General features: G+C 33.1%; 1 protein-coding gene across 1 annotated transcript; it reads left to right on the top strand.

Annotated features, from left to right (window-relative positions):
- The first annotated feature begins 877 nt into the window (after nt 1-877).
- Nucleotides 878-6,315, top strand: LOC106379388 (AP2-like ethylene-responsive transcription factor PLT1). The gene is made up of 9 exons (XM_013819354.3): nt 878-3,433; nt 3,508-3,934; nt 4,051-4,133; nt 4,277-4,285; nt 4,388-4,476; nt 4,558-4,631; nt 4,733-4,783; nt 4,886-4,962; nt 5,215-6,315. The coding sequence occupies exons 1-9, from the start codon at nt 3,316-3,318 to the stop codon at nt 5,988-5,990; spliced, it is 1,704 nt and encodes a 567-aa protein (XP_013674808.2). The 5' UTR covers nt 878-3,315; the 3' UTR covers nt 5,991-6,315.
- Nucleotides 6,316-13,697: the final 7,382 nt, after the last annotated feature.

Below are 13,697 nucleotides of genomic sequence, written 5' to 3'. Positions count from 1 at the left end.
TTCATGTTTGGTAATGGAATAAACTATTCTGGTTTTCCAGCTCTTATTTTATTTTTTCAGATGTTATAAAAGTTGTAAAAGTTTTGAGTTTTCTTTGTTATCGATTAATCTATGAGGTATTTAATAAAAATCGCAAAATGGTCTAACATTTTTTGTTGTTCTCTTGATCCTGGACAGAGGAAAAAAGGAAACCAGTTTGGCGAGAAAGTGTCATATAGAAAAATAACAGATGTTTCTGAATTTCGTTTCTTAAAAAAAAATTAAAAGAATTTTATTTATATCTTTTACTTAGAAAACTCTTGTAGAATGTACGGTTTTTCGTCATCTGATTATTCTTCTGATTTTAGTTTAGACTCTTAAGTGTGGCAGACTGAAACTCTGAGTGATTCAGTCTGGACGAAAGCCATAAAAGGAAGCTTTCTTTTTAATTTTCATTTTCTCAGTCGTAGTCTCCTCGTGAAAATATATTTTACAGATAGCTTCTTAATTCTATTTAAATAAATGATAAAAGTAAGAGAAGGATATGGCAATCTAAAAAGTGGAATAAGAACTTTCCATGTAGCAGACCTACTACACCTGCTGGATTTTGGTATATATGTATATTTATTATTTAAACGTGTATTTAAATTGATAAATTGAAATGCTGTTTAATTAAGTAGCTTGTGATATGTGCGATTAATAAAGTTTTTCATTCCAACATGTATATTCTTACTTTTAAGCTCAAATCCCTTCTTATATATCTAACATTTGAATTAACTGAAAAAGCCATTAGATTAAATAAAGTATCATATATAGTAGGTGTATAAAAACAGTTTCATACTCAAGTAAATTGAAGCAGCACGACGAAGTTCAATATATGTTATACTTCATTTGACAACATAATAAAGCAGATAGTACGTTTGAGAAAAACTATATATATATATATATATATTCTATACAATATTTTGCGCATAGCACAGTGAATACTAAACTGTATTTGTGGCATAACAAAATTTCACTTGTGAAATCAAGTTTCACTTTTGAACAAAAAAAGAAATCAAGTTTGGTTGTTGTCATACAAAAAAAAATCAAGTTTGGTGCACATGCACATATTCACATATACAATTAGAATACCTAGATACTGATAGATAATATAATATGACATTAATGTTAATGGATGACACAAAGGCATGCGATTAAACAAAGGGCTGGCTCCTAGCACAATACAATCTCCTAGTGTGCAAAGGACATAAGCAATAATAACTTTTAAACTTAAATATAATGTTTATGTTTAATTTGAATTTAGTTAATTAACAAGGACTCTTCCTTTTGACGGGTGCGAAGACCGATTAAGCGGTCAACAGATTTTAACTCGGGGAAGCAAAAACAAATTCCCCCGCCCCCACCAATTTCACGATATTTTAATTTACTTCATACTACTTCCTATTAACAATTAGACGAAGATATTTTATCTTGTACATCTCTTCTGCAAGTTTCTCTATTTGAACGAAATTTCACGTTAACTCTCTCTCTTTCCATATGTGATTTAAATATTAATAAGTTTGCTTTTATATTATTTCATGAACGTACACATGCATAAGAGAGAATTCGGGGATCTACAATATTTATCGCCTCTTTACAGTAACCCATTTCCTGTATTGTATAAATTATCTTTGATTTATACGTGAATGTATGCATGTATGTTTAGTTATATACGTAGATGTACATTTAAACAGATTGGTCAAATGGTAATTAAGACTAAGAGGTACTAGTAATTTGCAGAGTGGGAATGCTGGGCTTTGAGGAGTCATGAATCGCATTAAACGAGGACGTGAGTTCCCATAATCCTAGTGGGGATTTAGAGAGAGAGAGAGAGAGAGAGAGAGAGAGAGAGATGGAAAATTGGAGTTAGAGACTTAAATCTGCTTTTAGAAAACTGAATAGCATTAATTATTTTATTGTACAATGAAATTTAGTTTGCCTCTTAGGGTTGGAATTTTCCGGTTGGAGTCTTGGGTTTTGTCTTACTACATGAAACTGAGATATCTCTCATTATACTCTTGATGTATTTTAAGAGAGAGATAGAGATGTTTTAATAGTAAGCCACGCAGATGCGTACAATTTTTTGTTTAAAACCATGTTGTGGTGGCTTAATGGTTTCCGCTAGAGGAGGAATTGTCCTGTTGGTTCAGGTCAGGAATCGATTCCCTTCTAGTGCGAAATCATTAGTTCCATATGTGGCCACGCGGTTATGGGTCTATATTTATGGTCCATTTAAATATCTGGAAAATAATCCATATGTGTATTGCACCTCTCATCTGGAGGTTAGGTTTGTGTCTTTAATAAATCCGGTTTAATCCTTTTAAGTTACGAAAAAAGATTATATGCATACATATATAGAATATACTATTTATACAAAACCGTTACGTGCCAGACCTCGTTACGATGTTTTCATTGCATATATCCATTACTACATACTCTCCCTATATTCGTTTCAATAAAATTATCCTTGAAAGTTTAATAGTTTCAACTTTCAAGGCTCAAAAGAACAAATTTAACTGTTTCAAAATATATGTGGTTTTCTAATTGTAATGTATTTTTTTTGTCACAGACACTTATTCTTACAATTGCCAAAATTTATGACCTAAACACGCACTAATATGTTTAGTTTTAGTATATTTAGTAAGGTTACGAATTCTAGTAAAAAGTGTCGAAGGGAAGAAATATTTTTAGATAAGCTGTTATTTTAACATAATGAGTGTAAGTTTCGTCACCGCATCATAATTCAGATACAAACTAAATACGAGTGTGTGTATTGTGAAATGCTGTCCTAATACTTAACAGGTCGTAATGGTCATATAAGAACTATAAAACAAATAATCACATGAAAGGGATACCGTATTATTATTTTTTCTCAAAGCCATAAATATTATATATCAACTCTTACAATAATATTCTAATGAGATAAAATCCATTTAATTAAACGGGTCTCTCAAAGCTTCTATGGCCTTCCTCTGTATTCATCTTTCACAAATATCTTATTTTTTTTTGTTAAAACCCTAAAAGTACCAGAGTTTCCAGATTTTAAAAAGAGAGAGAGACTTCACCAATATATAAAGCAGAAGAAGATCTCGACCTACATATACATATTCTCCAATCTTTGGAAAGTAGTCTTGATCATTTATTTCTCTTTCCCCAATCCTTGATTGTTGAGTCTTCCTTTCTTCTTTGATTGGCGTAGAGCTTGGTATATTGATTATACCAAAGTGGGTAGCTGCAATAAAGTGATTGATTAACCCAAACACAAAACAAACAGATTTGACTCAAAAACGGAAAATGAATTCAAACAACTGGCTTGGCTTTCCCCTTTCACCAAACCAGTCTTCTTTGCCTCCTCACGAATACAACCTTGGCCTGGTCAGCGACCATATGGACAACCCTTTCCATACACAAGGTAACATCTCTATATATATATATACTTATTCTATATTTGTATATTGATGTGCTAAACAAATAATGTGTTCGTAGAGTGGAGTATGATCAATCCACACGGCGGAGGAGAAGGAGGAGAGGTTCCCAAGGTGGCTGATTTTCTCGGTGTGAGCAAACCAGACGAAAACCAAACCGACCACCTCGTAGCATACAACGACTCAGACTACTACTTCCATACCAACAGCTTGATGCCTAGCGTCCAATCAAACGACGTCGTCGTAGCTTGTGACTCTAACACTCCTAACAATAGCTATGAGCTTCAAGAGAGTGCTCACAATCTACAGTCATTGACTTTGTCCATGGGGACCACCGGTGGTAATAACGCCGCAGCCAAAGCTTCGCCGTCGGAGGCCACCGGCGATAACACTAGCAGTGGTGCACTAGCCGTTGTTGAGACGGCCACGCCTAGACGTGCTTTGGACACTTTTGGACAACGAACCTCGATATATCGTGGTGTCACAAGGTTATATATGTGACGCATGTCTCAATTAATTGATTCTTTAAATATTCTTTTTGTGATTTTAAATCGGATTTTGATGATGAAATGTATACGTATGGTTTTATTTCAATTATATTCAGGCATCGATGGACCGGTCGATATGAAGCTCACCTGTGGGATAATAGTTGTAGAAGAGAAGGCCAGTCTAGGAAAGGAAGACAAGGTAAGTAATTTACTTTCACTTGTATTTAATTAGGTTCTGTATTCTAGTTTTAATTTGGCTCATATATACTAACTATGTGTATATATTTTCTTCATTCTTTGTTCTTTCTACGTAAAATGTTGGGGATTCAACACACAATCTAGTTTACTTGGGTGAGTTCATCGAACTGGATTCTTCTATGTCATTCTCGTTGACTGATCATTATATATATACTTTAGGTTAAGGAACTAAATTAAATCTACTTCTTGATATAGGTGGGTATGACAAAGAAGATAAAGCAGCAAGATCATATGATCTAGCCGCACTTAAGTACTGGGGTCCCTCGACTACTACTAATTTCCCGGTAGCTAGTTCATATGTTTTCTTGCGATAATTTCGAAATTATTAGTTATGTATGTTTTTAATCTTTGATTCATTATATCAGATAACTAACTACGAAAAAGAAGTAGAGGAAATGAAGCACATGACGAGACAAGAGTTCGTGGCGGCTATTAGAAGGTGTCTTGTTGTATCTTCATTGAGACCTTGGTTATAATATACAAATCTAAAATTTCTCTATTTGAATGACACATTTACATATTTTTTTTCTCTATTCACAGGAAAAGTAGTGGATTCTCACGAGGCGCTTCGATGTATCGAGGAGTTACAAGGTTTAATTTTATAGATAGTCACACATATATTTATCCTTTTCTACGTCAATTCACCACACAAATATGTACTAAACATGTTTATTTTTTCATACATATATATAGGCATCACCAACATGGAAGATGGCAAGCAAGGATCGGCCGAGTCGCCGGAAACAAAGACCTCTACTTGGGAACTTTTAGTAAGTAACTTTGTTATTTTTATCTTGACTGTGTTTGGTAACCAACCATACAAGAATCGTTTCCAACCATCTAGACCCTACAAAATCAAAGTGGATTTCAAGTAACCTCCATATATATATTATTTTATTTTATTTTAGTTAAAAACCTTTAGATTCACCATGTTTTTTTTTTATTAAAGGATCAGCATATTTAATAGAAGTTTCTTCAAACCATAATTTTACGTATCTAACGATATGGTTTGTTTTGTTCAGGCACTGAGGAAGAAGCAGCAGAAGCTTATGATATAGCCGCGATAAAGTTCAGAGGACTCAACGCAGTGACCAACTTCGAGATCAACCGGTACGATGTGAAAGCCATCCTAGAGAGCAGCACTCTTCCCATAGGAGGAGGCGCGGCTAAGCGGCTCAAAGAAGCTCAGGCTCTTGAGTCTTCAAGGAAACGCGAGGCGGAGATGATAGCCCTTGGTTCAAGTTTCCAATATGGTGGTGGCTCGAGCTCAGGAGGCTCTGGCTCCAGCTCATCAAGGATTCAGCTTCAACCTTACCCTCTAAGCATTCAACAACCATTGGAGCCTTTTCTATCTCTACAGAACAATGACATCTCTCACTATAATACCAATGCTCATGATGCTTCCTCCTTTAATCACCATAGCTATATCCAGACGCAGCTTCATCTTCACCAACAAACCAACAATTACTTGCAGCAACAATCGAGTCAGAACTCGCAGCAGCTCTATAACGCTTATCTTCAAAGCAATCCGGCTTTGCTTCATGGTCTTGTCTCTACCTCAATCGTTGACAATAACAATGGAGCATCTAACGGTAGCTACAACACAGCGGCATTTCTTGGGAACCACGGCATTGGTATTGGGTCGAGCTCCACCGTTGGATCTACCGAGGAGTTTCCAACTGTTAAAACAGACTATGATATGCCTCCGAGTGATAGCACAGGAGAGTACGGTGGTTGGACTGGTGAGCCTGTTCAGGGGTCGAATCCTGGTGGTGTTTTCACTATGTGGAATGAGTGAAAATGGATCTGTTTCTTGCGGCACAAGGAAATAGGTCTGTATTAGTAACTATTTTATCGTTATTCTGTTTTTCTTTCCTAGTCTTGGAAGTTATATTAGAAGGGACTTTTGGTAGAAGAATTTAGGTAACGCAACTGGTTCATTTAAAATTTACGGCGAAGGTGTTGATTCTCGGACACTGGTTAAATGGTTCTTGAGGGAGGGTTTTATGGGTACTCAGTTGAGTTTAAGAGTACCCAATTTTTGTTTAAGGCTAACCCTTTGGACTAATTTCCAAACTTGTAGTTCATTGATTTATAATCTATATTTCCTCTAGTTCTTATTATATTATCCAACCAAAACGAGTCGACAAAAAAGTCAAAAATTAGTAATGTAGTTTGCTTATTTATGTTTTAAGAAAGTGCATTAACCAGATCAACCATTGTATATACTCCCTATGTTCTGAAATATAAGATGTTTAGAATAATTTTTATGTTTCAATATATAAGATGTTCTCATTTTTTTAGGTAATTTTAAATTTATCAAAAACTGTATAGCCAATCGAATTTAATAGTTTTATTTTGTAGTTGAGTAAGTAGTTTTTAGTTTATAATTTTAATGATACTTTTTAGGTAAAAAGTGGTTTTTTTAATAAGTATGTACTACCTGAAATATTTTATAGTATTTAGGCTATAAGATTTATTTGTTTGAAGTCATTATCAAATCCAAAATAGTAACAAACTTTTTCTCAAATAAGCAAGGAAGAGAAATTAAAAAATGCAAACAAAAAGACAAAGCCGGCCACACATATATATTCTTTATCAGAAGTACAATCCAATTAAAAGAAAATCTTCAACGTTAGTTGGAACCCTCTAATTTAGAAATCAAATCCAGTTTATTATGAATATATATGAACATACTTAAGAAAAAATAAGATCTTAAGATTAACATTGCGTATTAAGAACACTAACATTTAAAATGGCGTATCAAGGTCATTCCTTCACCCTAATTTTTCTCTTGGCAACCCTAATTTCACTTGGTGAATCCAATACCAACCGTAATGTACGCTTTGATGTCTCTTAATATCCCCGAGGTTTCTCCCATATAATTCAATCGCCGCTTATTTTGTTTTTGTTTTTGTTTTGTTTTGCTCTTTTGTAGAGCGAGTGAAGTTAATTTGATCCATGCATTAACGATTTGTTTAATTTTTGTTGTTGTTGTATGTATTGGCTCTTTTCAGTTTGTAGAATTATTAAACTTTCTCCACTAACTCAACATAATTTACGCATGTCTTTGTTGATCGACTAAGTCACTAATGACTTGTTTGTTAATTTTACAAATCGTAAATTTTCATCATAAACATAGTTGGCAATATAGTAGACGGAAGATGCTTTTACATAGTAAACTACATCCAATTCATTTTCAGTATTGAGATATACCAACAATAAGTTTTACTTCGACTGTAATGTAATGAAGCAACCTTAATGAAATAAGAAATTCAAATGTGTATATCATATAGGGAAAATAAATGAGTATCTCAATATGTGAATGACTGTCTATATATACTATTTATTGTTAGGTTGTTCCATCTTCTAAACAAAACACTCAGAGAAGATCGTGAGAAACTGTACATATTTTCTCTTCTCTGGTTGGAAAAATAATTATGTAATAAAAGTCATAGAACTCACATTTGGGTTAAAAAAATAACACTCATAATTTTTTTTTTGTTATAAATTCTTAACGACACAAAGGATGATAACAGAACAAAATGTAGACTCAGAGAATGTGTATTTCTGGTCTAAAACTGTAAAAGTGTGTAAGAGACATATCAACAACAATAATTAAAAGTAGGGGTGGGGAGTCCCCTATAATTAGAATATTTTGTATAACAAAAGGACTATATGTGATAATTACAGCAAACATGTCACCAACAACAGTCTGAAATCTCAAGCAAATCTCTTTTTTTTCTTTTTCCATTTTTTCTTTTTCGATTTAAATAAGTTTCTCACTTTCTCTGACCTTTCTTTGCTTCATCTTTAAATCTTCCCACTCCATCTTGTTCAAAAAGGAAAAAAAAAACGTTCTTCTTCACGATACTTCAAAATCAAAATTTGGTTAAAGAGTCCCAGTTTTTTCTCTCTCTTCTTACCTGATTGTATAGTTCTTGATTATCATAGCAGTTAATACTCATGGGTTTTATATGAATCCTCCGAAGCTTACGGCTCCATTGAACAGTAAAATTTTGTGATAGTTTGATCCTTTTAAACAGAGGAAAGATACCAGATGTTAAAAAGATGAGTGAAATAATTTTGAAGATGGATGTGTGAGAATATAAGCTCCACATCGGGAGTTTAATTTGTACATGAGTAATATTTAGTTTCATTCCGCTTATAGTTAATTGGTTTTAAATTGGAAGCCAAATACACTTAACATAGTATCAGAATTCGAACACACCCAGTCCAGTTGAACTGAAATCGATCCGGCCCATCAAAAGAGGCTCGATCGATCGTAAACTGACCTGACCCGAATGGTCCAGCGGTCAAGACTAAACTGAATCCTAGACTGGGATATTGTCGAGATTGATGGTTATAAGAACCATCATCTCGAGAGAGGGTGTAAGAATATAAGCTTTCACACCGAAAATTTAACTGGGACATGAATAATATATAAAAAATACTTATGACAACAAGTCCGAACTTAACGTGATGATTATTAAGTCGTGGAACAGATCGGAAGAGGAGCTTTTGGTTCTGCTTTTCTTGTAATTCACAAGTTCGAGAGACCATGATGGGTTAAAGAAGAAAAAAAAAAGATCTCCATTTTTCGAGTTTGTTGTTTCTTGATCAAATTTATATATTCTTCTTTGTAGGTATGTGGTAAAGAAAGATTTGTTTGGCTAAGTAAACACAGAGAGATGCAATCTTGCTGCGATCCAAGAAGTTAAATTACGTTTTTAACTTGTAAGTCTCGATTCTTGAAAACTCAAATGTGTTTTTATGACTTAATGAAATTCAGATGAGTTTTGATATCAAGCTTAAGAGTCCTTACATTGTGGAGTAAAAAGATCCATGGGTTGAAAAGGTAATTTTAGCCTTTGTTCAAAGCTCATAATCAAGCACCAATTTCACACAGAATTCTGTTTTTTTTTACTGGTTATGCAGGATTGTGTGTGCATTATAACTAGTTCTTCTGAGGGTGGAGACATGTAAGGCATTCACATTCAAATTTTATGTTTCTTTGGTTGTTCTCTGGGGTTTATTTTTACTGATTTTGGTAAATGCAGGACTCAAATGTTAAAGAAAGCTAGTGGAACATTTGTGTCTGAGGAAGTGAGTAATCTCATTAAGACATCTATTTGGTAATGAACTGATATTGAATCTAACATTAGGATTATATCTTCTTCTGTGTAGAAACTATATATGTAGATGGATGGTTCAGCTACTGTTGGCTATAGATTACCTCCATAACAATTGACCTTAAGGTAAATTAATGTCTATTACTCTATATGCTTTAATGGAACAGATCAGTCACAAACAATGCAAACCAAATTTTTACAGTGCTCCTCCAACTTATTCCTCACCAAAGAAAACGAGATTCGATTAGGTAAAGATATCAAAAGATGTTTTAAACCCCTTTGTGAGATCTTTTTTTCTTGTGACTGGTCTTGCAAAACTTCAAGGCAAACTTCCTCGGTAATGCTCATATTCCATTGGGATTTATAGCTCTTAGCCGAACATTTCCTGAATCATTTTCTTGTTTTTCAGATTGTGGGAACACCAAACATGTGCCCTGAACTTCTTGCAGATATACCTTATGGCTACAAATCTGATATTTGGTCTTTAGGTTTATTCTCTTCTTGAACTTACATAATCCTTAGAACTTCTAGTTTCTTGAACGTGTTCTTGATTTCTCTGAAAGATTTTTGATTTACAGGTTGTTGTATGTTTGAAGTAGCTGCACATCAACTTGCCTTCAAAGCTCCTGTAAGAACATTTCTCATTATGTGTTTGTGTTAAATCTGAAGTCTCTTTTGAGTTTTTTGAAAATTCTGTTTCTTGGAACCAAGACATGGCTTGACTCATCAACAAGATTAACCGCTCTTCTCTTTCTCCCCTCCCGGTCATGTATACATGTACATTTAGATTGTTTCCAAGTTTTTGGGTGTTGAAATATTAACAGTTTCTATAATATGCTTTTTTGCCAAAAAAAGACTGCTTAAACATATTCAAGCAGTAGCAGAAAAAGTAGAGGAAAGAGATAACAGAAAAAAAAAGAATACAAATGCAAGTTCAAAAGATATAGAGAGAGTAGGAAAGACCTAAGAGATGTCATTGATTATAGCACATTAACCCTACTACGTGAATATCAGAAGAAGAGCCTGAGAAGCGATGAGAGAGCAGAAGCATTTGAATCTTTGTTGGAGCTTATGCAGGTTCACTTAGGCAAGAAAAGTTTGAATAACTCAGAAGGAGTTTTAAAGCCTTTTGGAGATGAATCAGTTTCATCAAGGGAAATCGCGATTACCGAAAGTCTCATGAATGTAAAGAGAAAGCAAAATGATAATGAAACCAATCCTTAGAAAGAAACACTAACCACAACTTTTTCATGCAGCCATTTTGTGTAGGGGTGGGCACTTTACCCGAAATCCGAAGTGGCACCCGAACCCGATCCGAAAAACCCGAACCGAAATCCGAACCGAAGTAGCAAAATATCCGAACGGGTATTGAATTAGGAGATATTGGATATCCGAACCCGAACGGATAATATCCGAACCCGAATGGATATCCGAAAATAACCGAACATATATATAATTAACATTATATTTCTAGTTTACATTTTTCATTTTATATAAAATATTTATGTTGATACTACACATACTTTAAATTCATATGATATACATACAATTACGTAGAAGATGATTTGCTATTCACTTAAAATGCATGTCAAACTTTTTATTTCAACAATTAACAAAAAGTTACATCCAAAATTTAAAAACAATAACCAAATTAATTTCTTTTAAGTTTGAAAATGTTATGTCCAAATCTATTAACCATTCAATCTATTAAAAATAAAAAAAAATAGTTAAGTGAAAAGTTATATATCTACTAATAATAGCAATCTCAATTAATTCCAAAGGTTGTGAGTCCACTTATGTTGAAAGGTTGTGTCTTTTGAAAAAGAAGTGTAAAAAGTTGTGTCTTTTCTAAAAGTTCTATGTTGGAAGGTTGTGTCTTTTCCAATTAATTTCTAGGGTTGTGAATCCACTTATGTTGAAAGGTTGTGTCTTTTGAAAAAGTAGTGTAAAGGGTTGTGTATTTTCTAAAAGTTCTATGTTGTAAGGTTGTGTTTTTTCCAATTAATTCTTAAGCTTGTGAACTTCAATTATGTTGAAAGGTTGTGTCTTTTGAAAAATATGTGTAGATGGTTGTGTCTTTTCTAAAAGTTATATGTTGTAAGGTTGTGTCATTCTAAAAATAGTCTAAAAGTTGTGACTATTCACTAGTATCTTTTAAAAAGTGAGAAGTTGTGAGTATTAGAAGAATGCGACTATTCATATTGAAGGGTTGTGACTATTCAAATAGGTTTTAAAAAATCTATAAATAGTTTCTCCCATGCATTTTTCAAATCAAATTTTTACTAATCTACTAATAATAAAATGGTGAAAAAAAAATAATGTCAAAGTTATAACTTTTCATCTAAACAAGGTGTCTTTTCATCTCAAAGTGGGATTGCTTTAAAAAATATTGGTTTTATTTAAGTAATGTGTTAGTTTATATAATAAGTGTTGGTATTTTATAAGAACTCTCCCAAAAATTAAAAAAAAAATATTATAAATGAGACGGGTCATATTAACATAAATCAACATATATTTATTACAATATTCAATTTTCTGAATATTCATTTTCAATAAATAAAGCAGGTAGATAAATATACAAAATAACAATTACCAACATATAAATTATAATTGTTTAAAATTATAAACTAATAATTTTAATATTATGTCTTAAATAGGAAAAAATTATATATCATGCAAAAAAAATTTGCATTTTGTTCCAAAAGTGGTTGAAGATAACTATCATGTGAAAAATGTATGAAAAAACTTAAAAAGGATGAAGACACAATTGTATGCAATATGTGTTTTGATAAAAAATTAAAGGGAACATTAAGGTTTATAAAATATATATATTTGAATACTTTGTAAATCATATTTTAATCATCAAAATTAAATTTAATTATTTATATGATTTAATTTTTTTATCAGGCATATAAAATTATAAATTATAAATTATAATATATTCTTTATAAAATGAGTTCCCGTGCGATATCGCACGGGCTCTTTGCCTAGTTTAAATACAAGAAATTTGATAAAATGAAAATTTTCATTTTTTTCATCAAAATCTAAATATCCGAATCCGATCCGAAATAACCGAAACCGAACTAAAAATACCCTAACCCGACCCGAAGTACAGAAATACCCGAACGGGTTCTACACCTCTATACCGAAATACCCGAAAATCCGAAATACCCGACCCGAACCCGAACGGGTACCCGAACGCCCACCCCTAATTTTGTGTATTAAAGACATTATTAATCACAAAGCAATAAATTTATTGATCAGATTCATAAAATCTGATCAACGAGCGCTTATATAGGACATTATTATTTTTGTGTTCCAAAAAAAAAAAAGACATTATTAATCACAAAGCAATAAATTTATTGATCAGATTCATAAAATCTGATCAACGAGCGCTTATATAGGACATTATTATTATTATTATTATATCATAAAAGTATTAGTGTAATAACTTATACAATGAGAATATACATCAAATTGGGTTATTTGACAAAATTATTTTGCATAGATTCTAAGGAACCTATCATAACAAAAAAGAGTTTTGTTCTCGTAGAAGGCCCTCCTCAATATATATATATTTACTGCAAGAGAAGAGCCAAGAAGGCGGAGAGTGATGCAGCAACGATGGAGCCAACCACCGGAAAAGCCACGGTGGCAGAAGAAGCACCTGGTGCTGGTGCTGGAGACTCCATGGTAGCCGCTGTGGCTGAGCTCACTAGCACAACCGAGACAAAGAGGGCGACAAAGAAGTTGTTGATATTCTTCATTGCCATTATTTCTTTTTTGTTTATTCTGTGGATGTTAGTTTTGTGTTTTTCTTTATGCGATGGCATGAAGGTGAAGGTGGTGAAGGTATTTATATTATTAACAAAATGTGGAAGGAGAATAGGATAGAGTTTCAAGGTTCGCCATTGATTAGCAAGACAGGATTCTCTATTTTTTGTTGCTAAGTTTAGGTATTAATAAATGATAAAAATAAACTAGGGCTATAATTGGTCTTTGGTTGTTTGAATGAGTCTAATAAAGAAGAAGGAAAATTGTATTTTTGCAAAAGCATATCACAAATGATCACATGAGATATAATTAAACTTACAAGCTCATTGTCTCAGGCAAACTCAGCTCCAGAAAGTAAAGACTGCCAAAAAAAGACAAACATATCACCAAAGTTATAACTAAAGGACGCAATAGCTATTTCAAAACCTCTGTTTTTGGAGATTGTGTGTTTTACATTGCAGACATACAGCCCATGCCAAAAAACAGCCTTCACAGCTTGCTTCTGTCCAGCATGCCTCAACAAAGAAACCAATGCAACTTACCCACGACAATTACACCTAGAGGGTCAGCTAAACCAGAGGGTGTTGCCAATTTGAATG

This window comes from Brassica napus, chromosome A1, assembly GCF_020379485.1.
Source record: "Brassica napus cultivar Da-Ae chromosome A1, Da-Ae, whole genome shotgun sequence".
Taxonomy (NCBI): domain Eukaryota; kingdom Viridiplantae; phylum Streptophyta; class Magnoliopsida; order Brassicales; family Brassicaceae; genus Brassica; species Brassica napus.
This window is presented reverse-complemented; position numbering and strand designations above follow the sequence as displayed.

Bases quoted from the DNA above. Each gene is read 5' to 3' on its own strand.
- LOC106379388 (XM_013819354.3), top strand. From the start codon at position 3,316: ATGAATTCAAACAACTGGCTTGGCTTTCCCCTTTCACCAAACCAGTCT. The intron at 4,632-4,732 runs GTGTCTTGTTGT...CTCTATTCACAG, and splicing joins TTCGTGGCGGCTATTAGAAG to GAAAAGTAGTGGATTCTCAC. The intron at 4,784-4,885 runs GTTTAATTTTAT...ACATATATATAG, and splicing joins ATGTATCGAGGAGTTACAAG to GCATCACCAACATGGAAGAT.